This window comes from Diuraphis noxia, unplaced genomic scaffold, assembly GCF_037042655.1.
Source record: "Diuraphis noxia isolate RWA-SAM2 unplaced genomic scaffold, SU_Dnox_SAM2 contig0001, whole genome shotgun sequence".
In the NCBI taxonomy this organism is placed as follows: domain Eukaryota; kingdom Metazoa; phylum Arthropoda; class Insecta; order Hemiptera; family Aphididae; genus Diuraphis; species Diuraphis noxia.
In genome coordinates this window covers 106,071,596-106,096,366 of record NW_028301711.1, presented here as the reverse complement: position 1 = coordinate 106,096,366, position 24,771 = coordinate 106,071,596, and the positions used below count along the sequence as shown (strand labels likewise).

Here is a 24,771-nt window from a genome sequence, read left to right as displayed (position 1 = left end):
GGACCTCCTTCCAGACCTGTTTTCTGGAGTTTTCTAGGTCATTTATGTCCTGGCACTTCAGTTCGAAACGTGGGGTAACCTTACTATTCCGGTTCTTAAGTACTGCCGCTTTATTTGCCTGTTTAGCTGTTTTCTGTTTGGGCTTAGGGTCAGGCTTAGAGCTTGCATTTACTGTCGGCTCTACCTTCTTATTGGGTATGTGGGCGACTGATGCATATGTTGCCTGTTTAGGTAATGGGTTCTCCATTGGCTGGCCATCCTCAAGCTCTTTGACACGCTTTTCAAGTTCGGCCACTTGTAACTTAAGTGCCGCGTTTTCTTCCGTTTTGGAAATAATCTTACTATTGCTCTCCATCAGCACCTCCCTAAGGTCCTTCTCACTTGCCCCATTTGCATCTGACAGCCTGCAGTTGTCCAGGCAAATGGTTGTGAACAGGTCACGTATGCACGCTATCTTTTCGCTAAAGCCTTCCGCCGAGGAAACCGTTAGCTTCTTTGACCTTTCTTTTTCCACTGTATGGTCCATAAAATTAAAAATAAAATAAAAAAAATAATAAAAATAATAAAAATAAAACTCGCCGGAGGGATGAGACCGTGTCACGAAGGCGAGGAGAGAGTTCGCCCGTGCAAGACGGATAAGGGCTTGAAACACAGCCACCGGGGTCAGAGCCTCGTTTCTCCCCGTCACAAAGTTGGTTATGTATGGTCCATCCAGCCCACGAGTTCATTGAACTGTTTCATGATCTCCCTGTAGTCATTTGGCGTACAAGTCTTAGCCCTTTTAGACTTAATACCATCACTGGTAGTGGGAGAGTTAGCTGGTCCACGCTTTGCTGTTCTGTTTTCAGGCCTGTCTACATCAATATCACTTTCAGAAGAGTCTCCTGCTCCACCACGGAGCCTTAGCACCTTTTCCGAAGATTTGTGTTTGCGTGCCATAGGCACGACTGTCTCAGCAGTTGTGTGTTTGGATGCCTGGCTGGACACATCCTTAGCGCAGTTGCTTGATAGCGACCGACGGGAGCCCGCTTGCTCACTCCCGCCTGCCGGGTCTGCTTTTCTGAAGTCCGATCCCTCCCAGTAGGAGGGCTTCAGAACAGTTTTATCTTTTGGTGTGTTATTCATATTAGTAGTGTTATAGGGGGGCTGCCCCAGGTAGCCCTACACCCTCCGGCCGACGGCGGGCTAAGTCGTCGGTTGCATTTGCTCCGCGCCTAGGGGTTAGTTCGGTTCGGGGTCGGCCTGCCCCGAACGAGGGTTAAGGTGAAAGCCTCTTAGCGACTGGACAGTGGTCCAGCCGGGCGGGGTCGCCACGACAAGGCGGGCTTTCATCGACCCCGACCATTAGAAACAGCTGATATGCTAAATGCTAATACTAACAGCCTATGTGTTACATGAAGGAAAACTCTTTGCTCTATCTTGATAACTATACAATGACTACTCTTCTACTGTTCCAAGACTGGTTTTCTATCACAGAACTAAAGTTTTAACTTTAAAGTTCCCAGTCCTCGGACCACCCACCCCCTTAAAAAGGTGTGGCGACTGCCACACCTAATACATGGGTTCGGCGCCACTGCTTGTTTGTGTTTACGTATTATATCGTGAAGTTGTGGTTTAAACATAGTTGAATTAAAACTTATATTATTTTCAGTCAACCAATTTACCATGTCTTTTTTTAAGCTATTTGAGTTTGGAGCACGGTTAGATTGATGACAATGATAAGTCGTATTATCCAATACCACAACAGAATTTTTACTTAAATTTGGTAGTAATTTTTCTGTGACCCATTTATAATAATTATCTTTATTCATATTATCGTGGTAATCACCACTAGAGCTTTGAGCTTCCCATGTTAGTAATGCATTAGGAACAAAACCTTCTTCTCCTCCAGCATGAACAATTATTAAGAGGCCGTCACAGTAGGAAAAAATCGACCGTAAAAACATACTTTTTTATTTCCAATAGTACACAGGCCTCATTGATCGTAGAAACATGATTTTAGTATCAAAATAATCACGAGAAGTTGTACTTAAAAATCTTGGAACAGATTTTTGATTTATGTTTTCTAACCAATTTTATTTGCATTTGAAGTTTGTAACAAATTTTAATTTTTTTAAAAAATTATATAAAATCAGCAAATTGAGGTATCGAAAATCTGTTCCAAGATTTTTAAGTACAACTTCTCGTGATTATTTTGATACTAAAATCATGTTTCTACGATCAACGAGGCCTGAGTACTATTGGAAATAAAAAAGTATGTTTTTGGCAAAAAAATCATGAATTCGCCGTCGTCATGTGCTGCTCTAGTGACTACAGTGGCAGCATTTTGAACAGTACTTCTGCCACCACCCCGTGTTCATAAGCAGCGGTACCGCTCAATAGGTCAAAACTGGTTATCTATCTCGGCCGCGCGCTGGTTATAAATAGCCAAATCGTCAATATGAAAATAATAATTTTGTCATTGAATAATATTATTTTACATTTCCAATATTTTCGTATTCCTAATTCCTATTACTATCGTATTTTACGCAAAATGGAACTAAATCTTAAAACTGTAACTAATCAGCAAGAAAACGTCCGATTCAAACAATTTTTTTTTTCAAACTGTAGTTAACTATTCGATAAAATTGGAAATTTTTATTTCAGATGAATTTTTTTACATTTAAATCAGTATAACTGTATATTATTTAAAAACTTTAAATCATACGCTGTAAAAAAAATTATCAACGATGGATAAATAAATATGTAATATTTCATAATACTAAGTACACAAATTATTGTTTTTGTATATTAATTAACATTTAATCAGCATAATATACGCCAATTTTATTATTGTCTGTCAAACAAAATTTGCTGAAACATTAAACGATTTATATAATATTACTAATTTACGGATATATTTTTCAAGATTACGTATTACATTACGTTTATTAATTTATATTGTATTTGTAAGGTGCAAGTACTGTAGTAATTATATTCTAACAATTATTTAACTATTTAATTATTATGATAAAACATTAAATATTGAAATAAATTGATTCAAATATTGACATCCTGCATGTCTAACTGTTCACGCCAGTAATTATTGGTAGTAGTAAACTAGTAACTAATACATTTTCGCTAGATTTTTATTACGGTTTATATATTTTTTAATTATTTATTCACGTGAAAATGGATCAACTCAACAAAAAAACTCGTCGCTGCGCATCAAAAAAATTATCAGTTAAAAAATCGCTGAGTTCTCGAGTGAAGAATATTCTAGGAATTCGTGATAAGACTAAGAGGTAGGTACCTATATATTATTATTATTAATTTAATACAATTCACTAAAATTATGTTAACAAAGTCCCAATCCAGAAATCGCAGAACCTATTGTAGAATCATGTTACTTAGGTGCTGACAATCACCACCATGTTCATCAAAGGAAATAATTAGGTAAAGTTTTAGGTGTAATAATTTTTAGGTTGTTATTCAAATGTATAATACCATAACTATAATATTAATTAAAAATAAATTATAACTAAACTTAATCTATGTACTAGTATGATTTTTAATTATATAATACAATTTTATTGTAATTATTTTTAAGTCACAATCCAGAGGCCATAGAATCTGTTATGGCACCTTTTTTCTTGGGAGCTGTTAATCAAACACCATGCTCATCGAGGGAAACAATTAGGTAAAGTTTAATAATTTATAGCCATTTTATTGTATGAAATCTACTATAAATTTTTATTTTTATGTATAAAACATACATCATATACATTTTTTTAGATTCTGAACGAAGTGATGAATGTATTGATTTTACAATGATGTGTGTTTTTTTTTTGTGTGTGTACAGCATAACTAGTCGAAATAATGCTTCGATTTCAAACTTTGGGGGTGGTTTCCGATGTAAAATTGAAGATCCTTGGTGCATTATAGAGGTCAAAAGTAAACATTTTCCAACAGTATTCAAAAAAATCGAGAAAAACAAAAAAAAAAATGACAGAAAAACGGGAATTTTTACGCAAAACCCGTTTTCGAGCAAATCGACTTTTTTATATGGTTGTCATTCAAAAACTAATCACTGTAAATACTTGAAATTTTCACCAAATGTTTATGTTAGTGTTATCTATATACAGTTTAATTTTCAAAAATTTTCGAATTTTTTTGAGTTATTTATAGACCTCTGAAATTTTCGATTTTTTTGAGAATTTTTATTTAAAATGTTGGACGACCAAAAGAACTTGAAAATTTAATACAAGGTTCCTTATAAGTTTTTCTTATTGTAGCTAAAAAAAATTAAAAATCGTTAGTAACAATTTTTTTTAATAAGCGTTTATAGTTCAAATTTTTACGAAATATGTCGAAAACGCGAAAATTTGCGGGTAATTTTTAAGTTGAAAAATCATAAAATTTTTTGCGTTTACAACTAAAGATTGAAAATACAACACTATGTTTTCTATAAGTTTTACTTCAAGTAGCTATAGAGCAAACTCGAAGCATCATTATAGGAAATGTTTCGGCTCAGTTTCAATTTGAATAAAAAAAAAAAAACTAAAGAAATACTAGTGGACTGTATAATTGATTGATATATTTTATTAATAATACTTGAATAATAATTTTAAATAATAAACACTATTTTAATTGTTATAATAATGTGAATTTACATTACGTCGCGTATATTGACCGGCATTGTCACCGACGCGTCGTCGATATCGATGGTGCTATACATTATCGATAATAATATTGTACATTAAACATAGGGGCCACCTTGAAGGATAGTCTTCAACATGATACAATAAATAATATTAAGGTCACGGTCTCTGAATGGAACAAAAATAGGTAAAAACATATTAAATTAATAACTAATAAATTTAGCCCACAATCAAAAAGATTATTGAAAATTGTATAAAGTTTGCGTTAACTCACCATAATATAAGTACAAAATTATAATTATTAGTTAAATAATATACTAAAATAATATACATAATAAATAATTCGTTAATTCAACATAATATAAATACAAATTACAATAATTAATTGAAAAAATACCCTAATAATACATTTTTTTTTTTTTTACAACTTTTTATTTTTTTTGACTTGATTCATCGTTATCTTGCATTGGCAATAGGCATAATAGCCTCACCGCTCTCTTCCTCGGCCCACTTGGAGTATTGACCGTTGCGACTCGTACGACGCCGTCACTGCCCGGAAATACTTCGCTCACGCGTCCCAGGTGCCATTGTAACGGGGGTAAATTTTGGTCTTTTATCAATACCATGGAACCAATTTTTAAAACGGAATAATCTGGCTTATTCCATTTGGAACGTTCCTGGAGTTGACTTAGATACTCTAAGCTCCAACGTCTCCAAATTTGATGCGTAATGTGTTGTACCTTTTGCCACCGTGACAACAAATTATTGGTTAAGTTATTTATTTCTGGTTCCGGCAACGCTGAGAGTGAGTCTCCTATTAAAAAATGGCCAGGAGTAAGGACGGATAAATCAAAAGGATCAGTAGATAACGGGGTAAGTGGTCGTGAATTTAGACACGCTTCAATCTGTACTATTAGCGTATAGAACTCATCGTCATTTTTACGGATCCTATGCTGCGATTTAAATGTTTTTTAATGCTGTGAACCGCCGCCTCCCACAGTCCGCCGAAATGAGGGGCCCGTGGAGGAATGAAATGCCATATCATTTCATTATTGGTCATAAATTGATTAATCCGTATTTTGTGGTCTTCCACCGACATTAATTGTTTTAATTCGTTAAATTTATTGTTCGCACCTACGAAGCAAGTGGCGTTATCGGAATATATATTTTTACATAAACCTCGGCGGGATATGAATCTTTTTAAAGCAGTGATAAATGCATCTGTGCTTAAATCGCACACTAGTTCTAAATGTACAGCCTTCGTCGCGAAACATACGAACACACATATATATGCTTTTTGAGCTGCGGCATTTCGTCGATTACTGCATTTCAATAGAAACGGTCCTGCGTAATCTACCCCACAATTCTCGAAACATCTACTCGCCCGATCGACTCGAAATTTGGGTAAATTACCCATTAAAGGTGACACATTTTTCGGTCGTGCTCTAAAACATTTTACGCAATGATGTACGACTTTTCGCGCACATCTCCGCCCATTGAGTGGCCAATATTTTAATCGCACCGTTGCAAGTGTAGCATGAGGACCAGCGTGCATTAACCTTTCGTGTTCGCGTAACATAATTAATTTCGAAAAGTTTGTCTCCTTAGGTATAATAATTGGAAAACGTTGATCTGTATCAATAAGTGTCGCGTTGGTTAGTCTACCGCCCACGCGCACGATTCCATCATCGTCTATGAACGGGTTTAATTTATGTATATTACTACTCAACGACACATAGTGTTTGCTTTTTAAATCTTTAATTTCCGAGGAAAAATATGTGCCCTGTAATAGTTTAATTATTGATTTTATTGCAGTTAATACCTCGTCTGTATTAAGCGGGCCGGTAATTCGCGGAATATTATTACGTTTTGATAATGAGTTATTTTTGTATCGTAATAAGTACGCAACGACGTGCGATAATTTGTTCAGCGTCGAGTACTTATCAATGTCAAACGACGCGCCCACCTTTGTAGTACACACTATAATAGGCGTCTTCATTTTTGATATCATTCATATGTGCGGAACCTTCTATATATGCTGTTGAATGTTTAAATTCATTATTTATTAACCATACCGGACCATGCCACCAAAGCGTATCGATTTTTAATTCGTTCGGCGTACACCCTCGTGACAATACATCAGCTGGATTGTCGTTCGATTTCACATGTCCCCACTCCAAACTATTAGTTAATGTTTGGATTTCACTGACACGATTCGCAACGAATGTTTTCCACCTGCCTGAATCTGCAGCTAACCAAGCTAAGGTGACAGTGGAATCTGTCCAAAAATATCTTTTTGACACACTTATATTAAGTGCTGGTATAACTGTGGACATTAGACGTGATAAAAGTAGCGCCGCGCATAGCTCTAATCTAGGAATAGAAATTACCTTTATTGGCGTAATACGAGATTTGGCACACACTAATTGACATGTAATATTACCGTCCTTATCTGACGTACGCATGTATATACAAGCGCCATACGCCTTCATGGACGCATCTGCGAACCCGTGTATCTCAATTTGTTTATCATTATTGGATCCAAGCCAATGTGGTATATTAAAAGTATTTAATTCATTTAAACAATCGATATACCCGTTCCACACCGATTGCATGTGTGGTGGAATTTGACTATCCCATTCAATTTTCTCACGCCATAAATCTTGTAGTAATATTTTGCCCACTAATATTACTGGACCTACTAGACCTAATGGGTCGAATAATGTTGCTAGTCCAGCAATAACATTTCTTTTGGTTACCTCAATGTTTATTTTCGGTGGTTGAACAACGTAAGTGTAATGATCACTGTTTGGTTCCCAATATAAACCCAAGGTCTTCACACTTTCCTTATCCATTGATACTGACGATGTTTCGTTTTCATTTGTGTCCGGGATTAGGTTTTTATGATTTGCTGTCCATTTAGATAATTCAAATCCTGCCTTATGCATAATTGAAATCAGTTCATTACGTAATTATATTGCTTCCGTTAACGTATCGGCTCCGGTGAGACAATCGTCTACACAGAAATCGTTTTTTATAATTTCTTTTAATTTTACGTTGACGGCGTCCTCAGCAACGCGGTTAACACAACTTACTGCCAAAAATCCTGCCGGTGCTAAACCGTATGTTACAGTACACAACTTATAAATTTTTATTTCATCATTTTGATCAGATCTCCACAATATGCGTTGATAATCGCGATCTTCTTTGTGTATTAATACCTGTCGATACATTTTTGTTATATCGACCGAGAACGCATATCTATGTGTTCTAAACCGAATGACGATTTCTAACAAATCAGGCTGTATTTTCGGACCATTCATTAATGTATCATTTAATGATATGCCGGTACTTGTTTTTGCTGACCCGTCGTAAACAACACGAAGCTTTGTTGTTCTACTGCGGTCATTTATCACATACGAGTGTGGTAGATAAAAGCAATTATTGTCATCGATTACCTGTTTATCACCGCCTGCGTCGCATACGCACTCCATGTGTTTAAGGTTTTCATATTCTAGCATAAACATTTTATATTTCGTATATAGCTCGGTATTATTGCGTAATCGTTTTTCTAATGATAAGAATCTTCGTAATGCTGATGCATATGAGTTACCTAACTGCCGATAATTGTCCTTGAATGGTAACCTCACCACAAATCTGCCGTCTTTATTTCTCGTGACGTTCTCAATAAAATGTTTGGAGCATGTATTTTCTTCGTCAGTGAAATTACGTTTTAACGACACCTCTTCCATTTTCCAGAACGCTTCGATTTTACCTTCTAATATTTTATATTGATTCCGAGTTGCTAACAAGCATGTGTTTGGTCTTGTCATACTTAAATTATTCGTCGTTTTACCTACTGCTACCCATCCGAACAATGTTTTTTGTAAATATGGTCCATCATTGATTTTTATTTTATCAGCGCACATTATGTCCCAATAAGTATCTCCGCCGATAAGTATATCAATATTACCTGGATAATTAAACGACGGGTCTGCCATATATATATCACTCGGAACATTCACACTGCGTATAGACGTTCGTGGTAATGGGCCCGTTATCTTCGATAACACTAATAGGTCAATTATCGTAGAGTACGAGTTATTTAATGAGTTGATTACAGCTGTTACCTTATATTTTATTGTATTATTCGTTTCACTGATACCGCATATTGGAATGTTTACTTTTTCCCGCTGAAGTCCGAGTTTGTTTACCAAATTGTTTGTTATAAAATTGCTCTGTGATCCGCTGTCTAACAACATACACTCGCCCATGCGAATGCCTGCCAGCGGGACTCGATATTTTGATTATTGCCGTAGCTAACAACACTTCGCTATCAATGTTGACTTTTGCTGTATGCGCAGATACTACTGCATTGTTTGATAATATATTGACATTTTCGTCAACTGAACTTGTTTCCTTATGTAAAAGTGAATTATGCAACTGTTGACATTTTATACATTTTCTCGATGGACATAAATTTACATGATGATCTGTTTTTTTTAAACAATTTTTGCATAATTTTAATTCATCGACCTTCTTTATTCTGGACGCTATGTCAAGTGCCAGAAATATGGTACATTTGTATATTGGGTGTGGTTGTTGACACATGTAACATTTCATTTTGTATGTAGATAAAAATGTTGACGCACCCTTCTTTGATGTTCCAACTTTTGAGATTTTTGATAGTGAATAATTAAATTCATTTTGCTTGCCTGTTAGTAATCTAGCATTTTCGACTGACTCTAACATTTGATTCCTTTTACCTAAGAACTCCACTAACATTTCTACACTAGGTAGTTCTTCTCTGGACGTTTCCATTTCCCATTGCTTGATAGTGTTCGTATCAAGTTTCGTGTAAATTACATGTAATAACAACGCACCCCAATTGTATGGGTCATGGTTTAGCGCTTTTAATGCTTGCATATGTCCGTTTATCGAATCAGTTAATTGTTTTAATTTGATTGCCGATTCTTTATTGATTGGCTCTAGATCAAAAATACGTTTTGTATGCGTTTGTATTAACATACGTGTATTATTGTATCTTGTGGTAATTATTTTCCACGCTTTTTCATAGTTCGATGAGGAAGTTTCCAAATTTTTTATTAATGAAGTTGCTTCGTCTTCTAACGCATTTCTTAAATAATAAAATTTTTGGATATCTGATAAACAATTATTTGTATGTATCATTGCACAGTATATGTCATGAAACGTTACCCAATCATCAAATTTTCCCGTGAATGTAGGAATTTCGATCGGCTGAAGTTTTACAAATGAAAATTTGTGACTTGCTTTTTCACTTTGATCAGCCTGTATTAATTGTCGACCTTGCGCGATTGCGTTATTTCCCTCTAATCTCTCGTCGACTTTTGACAATAAATCATAGTATAAGTCTTCGAATGTGGACCTATATTGTACCTGTTCATTACTAACGTCTAATATCTCTATATTATTTTGTATGGCATCAAATTCGCTTCATGCTTCACGTATCTTTTCAGCCCGTAATCTTAATTGCGTTGTGACATTGGACTTTGGGTCATCCAGAAATGTTTGAAATCGTGTAAGCTGCCCTTTGATCTGACCGCGACGTAGAACGAATGCTGCTAATTCATTATCATCGCTAGCCATTGTGATCGACTTCTACCCAATATCTACCGTTTATAATGTTATGATGATATAATATTTTGGATATAGGCTTAAGCACAATTTCCCTAACGGATTTATTTTGAGTCAAGGACGAATTAATAAGACTTATATGAGGCCACTTTTTATTTAAATACGTGTAAAATCGAGACTCACTCACCTGATGCTGTCTTCTTTCTTGAAGCTTTTTACTGATTTTCTTCCGTGAACTTGTAATTCAAAATACTACAATGCGTGTAATAATATTGACGCGTACGTTACGATCCGGTTCGTTTGGACCAATGTTTCGGCTCAGTTTCAATTTGAATAAAAAAAAAAAAACTAAAGAAATACTAGTGGACTGTATAATTGATTGATATATTTTATTAATAATACTTGAATAATAATTTTAAATAATAAACACTATTTTAATTGTTATAATAATGTGAATTTACATTACGTCGCGTATATTGACCGGCATTGTCACCGACGCGTCGTCGATATCGAACTGACGACCCGTGCCTTAATATTTAAGTGTTATTGCCCGATCCATAGCGATATCATAAATGATAATAATGGTGCTATACATTATCGATAATAATATTGTACATTAAACAGGAAAAATTTTAAGTGTGTTTGAATTTTAAATTTTTACGAAATAGGGTAACGATAACGATTTATCCTCAAACGATTTTAAATATTTGTAATTATTCAAAAAGTATAAGTCGTAGATACTTGAAAATTTTATCGGTTATTTAGATTGGCGTTTTCTTTACATGATTTAAATTTCAAAATATTTTGACTTTTTTTGAGATATTTATAGATGACTGAAATTTTCAATTTGTCTGAACATTTTTTTTTTGAAGTGTCGATATGAATTTTCAAGTATCTACGACTTATAATTTTTGAAATATGACAAATAATATTTAAATTCGTTTGACTCGTTTGAGGATAAATCGTTATCATTACGCGATTTCATAAAAATTTAAAACTCAAACGCTCAAAACATTTTTCCTATAATGACGCTTCAAATTTTCTCTATAGCTATTTGTAGCAAAACATATGGAAAACTTGGTGTTAAATTTTATAACCTTAGATATAAATACAAACAATATTATGAATTTTGAACTACAAAATAATTTGCAAATATTCATGGTTTTGACGAATTTCTGTCAATATTTGAAATTCAAATGCTAATAAAAATTTAATTTGAATTTCCGGTTGACATTTTTTTTGAGATAAAGATTGACAAATTTGTAAGGAATCTTGTATTAAATTTTCAAATCTTAGATTTAAAAGGAAATTTTTTTATGAATTTCTAGGATAAAATAATTTACGAATTTTCGTGATTTTTATGTATTTAGTCAAAATTTGAACTGTAAATGCTTATTAAAAAAATGTGTGACTATATTAGATTTCTTTTATTTTTCAAATAATATTGTATAAATATTTTAGGAGCCTTGTATAAAATTTTCAAATCTTAGGTATAAAAAGAAAAACTTTTATGAATTTCGATCTAATATAATTTGAACATTGTCGTAATTTTTATGTATTTAGTCAAAATTTGAACTTCAAATGCTAATAAAAAAAATCATGCCCATGTATTTTTGTAATTTTTTAATCACTATATCAATAACTTATGAGGAACTTTGTATTAAATTTTCAAGTATTTTGATAGGGCCAAAAAAATTTTATCAACACTTCAAAAAAATTTTTTCAGAAAAATTGAAAATTTCAGTTGTCTATAAATACCTAAAAAAAAGTCAAAATATTTTAAAAATTAAATCATGTAAAGAAAATGCTAATCTAAATAACTGGTAAAATTTTCATGTATCTACGACTTATACTTTTTGAAAAATAACAAATGTTTAAAATCGTTTGAGGATATATTGTATCGTTACACTATTTCGAAAACATTTAAAATTCAACGCACTTAAAATTTTTCCTATAACGACGCTTCGAGTTTTCTCTATAGCTATTTGAAGGAAAACTTATGGAGAACTTAGTGTTATATTTTTAATCCTTAGTTATAAACAGAAAACATTTTATGATTTTTCAACTTTTAAATTACTTGCAAATTTTCGCGTTTTCGACATATTTCGTAAAAATTTGAACTATAAACGCTTATTAAAAAAAATTGTTACTAACGATTTTTAATTTTTTTTAGCTACAATAAGAAAAACTTATAAGGAACCTTGTATTAAATTTTCAAGTTCTTTTGGTCGTCCAACATTTTAAATAAAAATTCTCAAAATAATCGAAAATTTCAGAGGTCTATAAATAACTCAAAAAAAAAGAAAATTTTTGAAAATTAAACTGTATATAGATAACACTAACATAAACATTTGGTGAAAATTTCAAGTATTTACAGTGATTAGTTTTTGAATGACAACCATATAAAAAAGTCGATTTGCTCGAAAACGGGTTTTGCGTAAAAATTCCCGTTTTTCTGTCATTTTTTTTTTTGTTTTTCTTGATTTTTTTGAAAACAGTTGGAAAATGTTCACTTTTGACCTCTATAATGCACCAAGGATCTTCAATTTTACATCGGAAACCACCCCCAAAGTTTGAAATCGAAGCATTATTTCGACTAGTTATGCTATACACACACAAAAAAAAAAAAACACACATCATTGTAAAATCAATACATTCATCACTTCGTTCAGAATCTAAAAATAAAAAATATTTTTTATGTTATTTTTTTTATGTACATATTATTATAATATTTTGTATGTAAAAAGGGCATAATTACCTACGTGCATAACAATAAAATATATCTTTTTGTAAATATATTTTACATGTTTATTTGCCGCGCTAATTAAAAATCATCTGTAACGATTTATGGTCACAAATAAAATTAATTAGTCACCGATGTTTTTTTATTATTGCGGAAAATATATGCGTAAAATATTTAAGTACATTATATTATATTATATATTTTATTTTATTATTATGTACGTTTAGGTAATTATGCACTTTGTGTATAGATAATATGTACATTGTACAATATGTACAATATGTACATATCACATATTTATAAGCTTATTCATACGTTAGTTATCCATTGTATATGAATCTAAATTCTCAATAGTAAAAATTTGTCTCTAATCCAAATTTGTATATGTATCTCTATTGTATCTTTTAATTTATACATTAATAATTTAATCACTTAAATAATATTGAACACCTCTCACCACAGCTATATTATATACTGTATATCGTTATTTTATGTTTTCATATTATAATTATTGTAATTGGGTTCGTCCGTTTAATAAATTATTAAATATATATTAATGTTATGTTTCAATTAATTATTATACATAAATTAAATGTGTTCTTTACATTTGTAAGTACCTACATTATTTATATTTATATAGATCATATGAACATGATAAGTTTGTAATGTTTGTATACAGATTATTTTTTTACTGCAAATTGCTATTGTATTAAATAATATAAAAAATTAAAGTATTATTCTATTTATTTCATATAATATGTTATGTATAACACTCAACTTCCTATATTAAGTTTAAAAATAAAATAAGTAAACAGGTATGTATTTTATACTAACAAAAATATTTAAAACGTTATACTAATTGGAGATGAAAATATCGTACGATAAGTACTTCAGGTCACTAATAAGTAATATCGTAAAAAACGTGACACAGTTACTAAAAAAACCTATTTAATCGTAATGAAATTATTGTTACTACATGTTATTACATGTATTTTAAAAAGTAATTGGGTTAGAAATACAAATCAAGTTTTGGTGTATTATTATTTGTATGCTTTATTTATCGATTAATATTCTTAAGTAAGCAGGGGCTTTAATTAATAAATAGGTTGCGACTCGTGACTCGTGAACTAGGAGCTACGTACCGAGCGGTAGTGCATAGTAAGAAATACTTGGATGACAATTTACGCAACGGTCAACTACATTGACGCGAAACGTCTATAACGACGGTCCGTGATATAATAATGTACCGCTCCCGCGATTATAACACAAGCGCCGCGGCGCGTAGATGATGGGCGTGGTTACGGCCAGCCGCGACGGCGGCGATACGGAATACAACGCCATCTCTTGAGCGTTGTATGTTTTTCACTTTTACCACGACGGCCTCTTAATGGCTTTCCTTTACTTAAACTTTGTTTCACTGTATTGTCATCATCGACGGAACTCCATGATTTATTAACAACATGTGATGATAATACTTTTTGAATTTACAATAAGGGGCTCCAGCATAATATCATCATGTCTTAAGAGTTAAGGAGTAATATTTAGGCAATTCACGTAACAGAAACTTTTGAGCTATATCTATAGCTGTAGTAAATGAAAATTAGTGTGTGTTTACAAAAATCGCTATGTAATGCCGCGTCGGGTAACTGTCGAGTACAAAGTCAAAGAATATAACAAAATATAAAACCGATATGTGAAACACTCGAAAATGCCATCCACTATCATTTTTTTAAGTAGATGATTTTATTTTATAATTACTCAAAAATCATGAAAAACGGTTGTAAGTGAGAACGTTTTATCCAAGTCGCTCATGAGTGAGAAAGACAACTAATATTGCGCTGATGCTAACTACAAATATGGTACATTTTGGCAGTGTTTGGAAAGAACGTCGTTTATAAACGCACGTTCACGTTTATAGTTAGTGAACGATATGCGAACGTCATTCGTTTTTTTCAAATAGAACGTGGACGTGAACGTTTATATACTTAATAAATAAAATATGAAAAATATTATTAAGAAAAACATACAGTTGTATTAATAATGTGTTCTAATTAATATAGGATTTACTGAAAGTTGATTTGAATTCACTTCAAGCTGAAATGATGGTTGCCAAAAACTGTATTCAAAACTATAATAATAAACCTGAACCGGGACCTGAACAAAAAAATCAAATAAATTTATTCAAAAAAAATATAACTATTTCAACTTTTCCTAATGTATATAAACTTTTAAATTTAGCTCTGACCTTACCAATTTCTTCAGCATCATGTGAGAGGTCATTTTCGACAATGAGACGTGTCAATACATATATACGGTCAACTATGACTCAAGACCGTTTTTCCTCACTGGCAATACTAAATATTGAAAGAGATATTTCAAATAATATTGATTCTAATGATATATTAAATATCTATTCAAAAACCAATAGACGCTTGGAATTATAGTTGAAAACAAATAAATGTCTTATTTTCATTTAGTTTAGTGTTTTTTTTTTCTTATTAAGTATTATTATTTTTGCAGCCCCCCCGATATATTTGATCACCCTACGCATATGTTTAAAACACCAGAACACTAGAACACTCAAACTTTGCGCATAAGAGCCGTAAAACGCGTATTGTCGTAAGCAGCAGCCAGCAATAGACAAACAGTCGAGTCAGCATGTCGCGGTCGTTATCGCAACGACCGCGGCGTCTCTATCGACGTCCGCGAGATCGCGACCGACAACCGGTCTGGCCGCCGCCTGCGGCACGGCCGCCGGCCCGGCCAGCGGCGGTGACGGCGGCGACAGCTTTAGCCGGACCGCCGTCAACGTCGTACGCAGTGACAATCGTAATATATATATATATTGTATTCGGATAATAAACGTGTGTGTCTAAATAATACGTTGTAGAATTTATTTATTTAAGTTCCAAACCGTTCCTACACCTACATTGGCGCAGTCGAGTAAGGAGTAAGGTAAGTGCTAATTTTAATAAAAATAATTTTACGTAAATTAAAGTAAATTAGCACATATCAGGTTAAAAGAACCTACAATAGGTGTCCTGATCATACCGGTTCCTAATATTTTTATTCAGATTTTTTTTTTTTATTATTAATAAAATATTAAGGGCTTGTCCAATCTAAGGTGGTAAATTGTAGCAAAATTTGCATAATTTAGCGTAATTCCTACAGTGCTAAACTTGGTTTAGGCTATTTATAGATTGGAAAGTACATATCTCTACCAGCGATAGCCCGAGTTACGTAATATCGTATCCATCGTAATTTAATTAGATAGATAATAGCAATTAAATTTAATCTGCACAATGGTTACTAAATGCATTAGTGAGTTAAATATTGTCGATATTAACAGGGAATTATTGAAACGTGGTATTGAGACCGGGGGGTCCAAGGCCGATAAACTCTTGGCTTTAGAAGAGTATATTCGGACCAAGGAAAGCATTGACCCAAGATCAGTACGGTTTGGGGAAACTGACGAGACGTCAGCCCAGGTACCGGAAGGGAAAACATCGGAGGCTCAAACTGAGGAGGATGAGGTCAACTCTGAAAAGAACTTGATAAATCAGTTTATGGAGCAGATGTTAGACAGGCTGGAGGGGTTGGAAACAACGGTCGACAAGCAACAATTGACAATCGCTACTCTCAGCGAGAGCGTGGAACGCTTGGAGCGGGAGTTAGCAGAAGAAAAGCATAGGTCGACCGAGCGGGTGGAGCAAGCAAGTTGCTCATGCCGTGAAAATTCCCAACAACCATCAACCAGCCATATATCCGGAGCCAATCAGATTTGCCCGGACGAAAGTCAAAATCGTCCGGTCAAAACTCAAAGTGTGAGTTTTGAGAGCCGATGGGCGAACATACGGAGCAGATTGACCGGGGAAAACCCGAGAAATCGGAGTTCTTCCGGAGTTTCCGGTAACCGGTCCGGAGTGTCCGGTGAAATGTCCGGAGTCTTCGGTAATCTGTCCGGAGTGTCCGGTGAAGTGTCCGGCGGAAGTCATGAGGAAGCGTTACGGAGTAGTTTTTCCGGAGTAAAACGCGTGCATTTCCCGGACAGCCTGCTCATCCCTCAAAATGAGCTAAATATGTCCCGTGCGTCGATACCAGAGTTTGCCGGTAAGAGGGAGGAAGACCCAGTGCGGTTTTTGCTCCAGGCCGAGGCAATACTTGAAGAAACTGGTATCCACAAGGCTAGATGGGTGACCGTTTTGGCCCCTCAGCTGAAGGCACAGGCAGGGACATGGTGGGGAACCATGAGAGCGTTGGACTTACCATGGCAAGAGTTCAGGTCTGAACTATTGGAAAAGTTCAACGGGGACGAGTTGCAGTCGAGTCTGCAATCAGAATTGTTGAGCACCGCTCAGACCAAGACCGAAACACTGGGGGAGTATGTCCTACACAAGTACCAGTTGTATCGGAGGTTAAACCTTGGTCTGACAGAAGAAGCGGTGGTAATGACAGTGATTGGACTCATGCGTGATGAATTTAGAATTCATGCACGTATACAGCGACTGAAATCGTTCAGCGAATTACGAGCGCTTGCCCATGTTCTGGATGGTAGCAAGGCCGTAATATCGGATAAGGCGGGAGTGAGCACCAACGTACCACCAAAGTTAAAATGGTTGGATAAACGAAAAGCTGAGAGTGCTGAGAAATCCCAGGTGCCGAATCCGAAGCAACGACTATCTTCGGGAGCAGGATGCAGGGTATGTGGTAGTCATGACCACTGGCAAGCTGCATGTCCAAAAAGAAAGTCGGAGTCGGGAAACGCCAAAACGACCGGCGGGACCGCCGGGTCCCGGCCGGCCAGGAAGTAACCGGCGGAAAAGTGACGAATCGTCCGAAGAGTGGTAAGCAACGAAGTTCAACTCGGGCAGTGAGTAACGTTCCGATACAGGAACCACAAATTACAAGAACTGACCCGAAAAAACGGAACTTCGGAGCAATACGGACCGGAGACTCGGGAAATGGCCCGAAGAAGTCGGACCAAAAGAGTTCTGAACCGGTAAAATCCGGTAAGAACGGCATTCCTCCGGAGAAAAACTTTGGTCACCCGAAGATAAGCTCCGGAGTGAGGAGTTGTCCGGTGAAAACCGTCGAGCCTCCGGAGAAACACCGGAGAAAGCGCCGAAATCACCCGAGAAAACCCATTGAAAACGACGTTCCGGTAAAGGAACCACAGTTCGTGACAATGGACCGGGAAAATGATTCGGTGATGGAAACGGGTTCCGACCACCTGGACAACAGGTCGGGAAAATCTTTAAGAGTCGAAAGTGTTCCGGACAAAAGTGAAAATCCCACCGAGGTGAGTGATGTTTCCAATAAAAATGTCGCGGACAGCATTTCAAGTGATGCGGAACAAGATGAGTTAACACAGGAGTTGTTAATTTGTCCGGTCACAGCCGAAGATTTTTCCGAGGAGTTTATTCCTTATCCACGGGAAAAGTGCAAGAGGAGAGACTCAGATACGGACTCAAAGTTCGAGTTGAGAGAACGCTTTTCGGATCTGCGGACCGGAGTGTTAGAGTCTCCAGCCATTGCAACGGTGTCAACGGGGAAAACTACAGTAACGGATATTCCGTTACCGGCCATAGAACTAGAGTTTGCACTCGGGGCAGTAGTAGCGCTACTGGACTCCCAGGCGGCGAGGACATACGTCAAACCGTGGGTGGCAAAGAAGTTTGGCCGGAGTTTTACCGAAGAACCGGAGACTGTCCGGATGGCGGACGGTCGGACCCAAGAAATTACGGAGTTTTCCGAATTTCGGGCCCAGATAGTGGGTCTGGAGGTAAGCTTCAGGGCAGCAGTGTTAGACGATCTCATCGGAGATGTCTTCCTGGGCCATGATTTCCTCGTGGAGCAACAAGTCGCTTGGGACTATAGCGGTTGCATAATCCACCTGGGGAAAGAAAGACGTGTTTCCGTGAGTTGGAGAAATCCAGTAACTCCGGTCACCGTAGGAGTGGACTTAACAACCGCAGGATTACCCGAAGGAGAGTACGGTATGCGGGTCAAAGAAGTCCTATGCCAATATCCGGAGGTTTTCTCCGGAGAAGTAGGCAGAACTCGGGTGATAGAGCACCAGATCCGTCTCAAGGATCCAAATCCGGTGGCTCTAAACACTTACGGGTACTCCCGAGAGAAAAACGAGGTGATTGCCGAAATGGTGCGAGACATGGAAGAACAGGGTTTTGTTGAACCTAGCATCTCTCCATGGGCTGCACCGGTGGTACTCGTGAAGAAAAAGGATGGCTCACGTAGATTCTGCGTTGACTATCGCCGTCTGAACATGCAGACGGAGTCGGACGCTCACCCGATGCCGGATCTCCATGACATGGTCCGAGGAATGGGTGGAGCGAAGATTTACAGCACCATGGATTTGAAATCAGGATACTGGCAGGTGGGTCTCTCACCAAAGACACGTCCACTCACGGCGTTTAGGACCCAAAGAGGATTATTCCAGTTCAGAGTAATGCCTTTTGGACTTAAAAACGCCCCCGCCACATTCTGTCGCTTGGTAAGCGAGGTCTTCCGTGGGTTAGTTGGTAAATTTGTGTTGGTTTATTTGGATGATATTGTGGTATACTCGGAGAGTCCCGATCAACATCTAAACCACTTGCAGAGAGTCTTGGAGCGACTGCAGTCTTACGGTCTGACGTGCCAACCGAAAAAATGTACATTCGGGGTGGCACAGATCAAATTCCTAGGACACGTCGTGGACGGTGAAGGAATAGACCGGGAACCGGAGAAACTGACGGCGATTCAAGAACTACCGGTCCCAAAAAAGACAAAGGACGTGTTACGGGTATTAGGCGTTTGTGGTTGGTACAGCCAATTCGTGCCACACTACGCCGAGATCACAGCACCACTCACGAGTCTGTTGGCCAAAGGGACCAAATGGCGTTGGTCCGAAATTGAGCAAGAGGCGTTCCGGAAGTTGAAGGAGTCTTTGGTGTCCGCACCACGGCTCTGCCCTCCTCTTCCGGGTAAGCCATTCAATCTACAGACCGACGCAAGCGAAGTCGGAGTTGGTGCCGTGCTCTTCCAGCGGGGGGAGAGTAGTGATAGGAAAATCATTTCCTACGCCAGCAAAAAACTCAATCCAGCAAAGGGAAGATACTCGGCAGTCGAACGTGAATGTCTAGCCATAGTTTGGGCGGTTGACAGGTTTAGGCCATATCTTGAGTCTGGTAAGTTTATGTTATTCACGGATAACGCGGCACTCCGATGGTTACAGCAAGCCCGCTGTACCAACAGCAAACTAACGCGATGGGCGCTACAACTCGGGGCTTTCGATTTTGAAATCCGGCACGTGCCTGGAGTAGAAAATGAAGCAGCCGACGCGCTATCCCGTTGTCCGGTGGGACCGAATACAGTGGACGAAGAATCGTTGGAGAACAATATCCACGATCCCCCTGTGATTCGGCCCGGAGTGTCCGAAGAAACTTCCGGAGTCTTCGGTGATCTGTCCGGCGTGTCCGGAGGATCCGGTGTGGGTGCAACCCAGTGTGGAGCGATCCAGCCGAAGAGGGATGACGAAAACGTCACATGGCAAGTTGTCCGAGAGTGGCAACAAAATGACCCGAACATACGGGAGATAGTTGGTAAACTCTCCGGAGACGGTGCAAGGTTCGGTCGTCTTCGGAAGTTGTACATCATCCGGGACAAGGTGTTGCACCGCCACCCACGATCCATCGCGCATGGAGAAGAGGGGGTGGTTGTTCCGGTGGAAAAGGCCCAGATTCTGCTACAAAGGTTTCACGACCACGATACAGCGAATCACCCAGGGTGGAAAGAAACGTACCGAAACATAAAGAGTCGTTTCTTTTGGGCCGGTATGCGTGAAGCAGTGCGAAATTACGTGCGGGCGTGCGACGTTTGTGCACGTGTAAAACCACTGAATCGCAAACCAGAAGATCGGATATGCACCCGAGTCCCACGGCAACCTTGGGAGGTGCTGAGCATCGATCTTATGGGTCCATACCCACGAACGCAGAGGGGTAAGACAACGATTTTGGTAGTAACTGATTGTTACAGTCGCTGGGTAGAGGCGTACCCCTTAGGAAAGGCGACGACCAAATCGATTGTGGATACATTCGAACGGGAGTTGTTCCCACGGTTCGGATACCCGAGGGCATTATTGTCAGATAATGGCCCGCAGTTCGTGTCCAAGGCAATGGGAGACGCACTAAGGAGGTGGGGAGTGGAAGGATGGACGACTCCAATATACCACCCGCGTGCCAACCCGGTAGAAAGGCAAAATCAAGAGTTGAAGAAAGGGTTTCGAACCTTACTTGTTGATAAGCCTCATCATCTGTGGGATGTCTACCTGCCACACGTGTTGTTCTCCGTAAGAAACAGGGAAAACCGAAACACCGGACAGTCACCGGCCAAAATGATGTTTGGTCGGGAGATCAAGGCCCCCGGAGATTGGCAGCTCGAGCTGGCCGAAGGATCGCGGGACGCGGGCAAAAATGGTCCGGAGTTGTCCGGAGCAGCGCGGAAACCTCCGGTAGAAATCGAAGATTCTCCGGTGGAACCAGATGATATTCCTGTGGTAGAGGGGGTGGACCCGGTGGTTTCCGGCCCCAAGGGCCCCATATACCCCCAGAATCTCCGGGAAGAAACAATCTGTCGGTAGGGGATTGGGTATACTACAAAGCGCATCCGCAGTCAAGTGCGGAGAAGCGTTTTCACGCGGGGTTCGCCCCGAAATGGTTAGGTCCGGTTAAGTTGGGTAAACCACTAGGAACTGGAGTGTTCTTGACGGAGGGTAAACACCCTACTAAGTTACATGTCTCAGCGATGAAGCGAGCTGTAGGACCGTCAGAGAACACTAACTAATCATACCTTGTTTCAGATGGCAGAACGCGCCAATAACCCGCCACCAAACCGCAACAACCGGCCATCCCGTGGCATGATTGCCACTCACGTGGAGAAGCTCCGGGCAATGGCCGCGCAGTTGTTGCGGGAAGCCAGGAGGCTCTCCGGGGATGGACCGGAGGACACGGTGGGTGGTTGGTCGGCCGAACGCGTCGTTCGGCCGGATACGAGCAAGCCCGACTGCATGGGCCTTGTTCGAGCGGGGTTTCGCCGAGGGACGCCGGTCCACCCGAGCGAACACCCCACAGCCCGAAGCCGCCAGGCCCAGGGCAGGACCACCCGGGCGAGTGCCACCTCGTCGAACAGCACCGGCGTACCAGCGCCACGACGTCCGGGATGGACGTGGCCGGTTCAGGCGGCCAGCGGGGCAGCCGCAAGCCGACCCGACCGACGAGCGGCCCGTGGTGCAGCCGCAAGCCCAGCAGCCCGGGGTGCAGCCGCAAGCCCAGCAGCCCGTGGTGCAGCAGCCAGCAGAGCAGCAGCTAACTCCACCAGCAGGCACCCAGGAGCAGCAGCTAGCCACGGTGGAGCGGTGGATCCAGGCCATGGAGGTGACGCCCGGGGACCCGGTAATCCTCCCCGTGGACTAGGTTGCTCGGTCGCGTCTCGTGGACTCGGGGGGGAGTATGTCGCGGTCGTTATCGCAACGACCGCGGCGTCTCTATCGACGTCCGCGAGATCGCGACCGACAACCGGTCTGGCCGCCGGCCCGGCCAGCGGCGGTGACGGCGGCGACAGCTTTAGCCGGACCGCCGTCAACGTCGTACGCAGTGACAATCGTAATATATATATATATATTGTATTCGGATAATAAACGTGTGTGTCTAAATAATACGTTGTAGTATTTATTTATTTAAGTTCCAAACCGTTCCTACACCTACAAGCAGTACAGGACATAAAAACATAATGAATATTATACTATTTAATATTTATATTATTGCAGACCAATATAATTATTAATTTTGTTGATCAATTATTATTGTGTATGATATGATCGCGATAATAATGTATATAATATATATATATATATATATATATATATGTATTTGTATATACATATATTATAAATGGATATACGGGTTGTTATAAACTAAGCATACGGAGAATTAGGGTATTACCCAAAAATAGGAAAACAACACAGCCGCCGCCGCGCTACGTCTAATTATAACAAGAGCCCTTTGATAACGCTGCGTTTCATGTGTACCATGTGACTCTGGCTTATCTTAAAAGACTATATCACAGCTAAAAATATATTACAATATATTATAATTCACATACTAGTCCACTGATATGTACAGTAAATTATAGGAAAAGAACATTGTGATATTTAAAAATTAAACAGTTTTAGACGTCTCGCCACTGTCATTTGCGATTTGCCCTTTATCGACTTTCGATATTCTCACGAGCCACTCGAGATTTGTTTTTCTTTGAGGTCTTTGTTGGTGTATTAATTGTGATTGTGTCATATTTAATATTTTTTATACATTTGTATAGTGTATACTGTATAGTGTATACCTAAATTAATTTAATTATAAATAATTAAAATTAAAAATGAACCCCAATGATGGGTACAAATATAATAATAATGGCAGTCGAAATGGAATCACGTAAGTATGATTAATTATAAATACCTACCTACCTAGTAATTATGCCAACTTAAATTATATTAATTTTGCACAATTTATTCATTTCACTTGAATTTTTTTTGTTATACCTATTCAAATTCCAATATTCAATTGTATTACCTTTGCAATAGTGATGTTTTTTCAGTTAATATGTCATATTCAACATAGGTAATAATTTAAGACACGTCATTGTTATTATAATTAACTATGAATTTAAAATAAACATGCAGTTATTGTAATTATTTATTTTTAATATTTCAGTTATTTTAAATGCATTAAAGCTCGTACACATTTTTGTAACGGTTCTATAAAAAGATTGGAAAATGGTACATTCGTTACGGTTAAACCACACAGAGGTCATGGTAGAGAACCAGGGATCAATAACCAGGGCTTGATCTCTAATTTCCGAGCAGTTTTAAAACATCGAGCAGCTACAGAGAATATACCCTTGAAAAGCATATACGATGAAGAATCAAGAAGGTATGTTCTTAGGGTCATAAAAAGATGAAAAATAGTGATAGTCCCCAATAACAGTCATTCTAAAATTCAACATTTAATCTTTTTCAGAATTGATAAATATCTCACTTGTTGTAGATGTTGTAACTGGTAATACTGTAGAATAAATAAAAATTGACGTATGTTTGGAAAATATAAATATCCATATTTTTTAAATATTGAATAATTTTCTATATACTTTCAGCATGAAGTATTTACAATACTTTTTTTTTGTATTAAATACTTAATTGTATTGAATAATTTTGTTTTTTTTCAAACATTTTATTTTTATTCAAAATATTTGGTTGGAAAATTATTATTGCCAACTACAGTAAGTTTTATTTAGTATTCTGTATTTCTGTGTTAGCCCAAAAGTTTGTAAAAACCAGGTTTTTTCAATAGATATTCAATAAAAATATATGTACATTTTGAAAACTAAGGTCCATATTCAATTTAATACTATTTGTAGTCGATGCTTAAGAATAAGTATTGCTTAAGCTACACTTATGATTCAAATGAGATACATAAACGAGACTTTGGCTTAAAAAAAGAAAAAGTATTACCTACTTAAATTAAGGTTGGCCCGAGACCTACCTTAAGCGTTGCTTTAAGTTATTATCACAAATTTGTATTTTTAAATTATAAAAATTAGCTTAGGCTATATGTATTCTTAAGCATTGACTATGAATATTGAATAAGGCCCTAATGTTTTTAAAATTTAATAAACATTTATTTAATAAAGTGAATAAAAAAATAAAAATAAGTGATGGTATAT

General features: G+C 37.6%; 2 protein-coding genes and 1 pseudogene across 2 annotated transcripts; 1 reads left to right on the top strand and 2 right to left on the bottom strand.

The window, feature by feature from the left end:
• Positions 1-6,589: 6,589 nt before the first annotated feature.
• LOC149063165 (uncharacterized) lies at positions 6,590-7,588 on the bottom strand. Its single transcript, XM_089215542.1, has one exon. The coding sequence runs from the start codon at positions 7,586-7,588 to the stop codon at positions 6,590-6,592; it is 999 nt and encodes a 332-aa protein (XP_089071668.1).
• A 24-nt stretch (positions 7,589-7,612) lies between these two features.
• Positions 7,613-8,641, bottom strand: LOC149063164 (uncharacterized). Its single transcript, XM_089215541.1, has one exon. The coding sequence runs from the start codon at positions 8,639-8,641 to the stop codon at positions 7,613-7,615; it is 1,029 nt and encodes a 342-aa protein (XP_089071667.1).
• Positions 8,642-15,664: 7,023 nt separating this feature from the next.
• Positions 15,665-22,466, top strand: LOC149063163 (uncharacterized; annotated as a pseudogene).
• Positions 22,467-24,771: the final 2,305 nt, after the last annotated feature.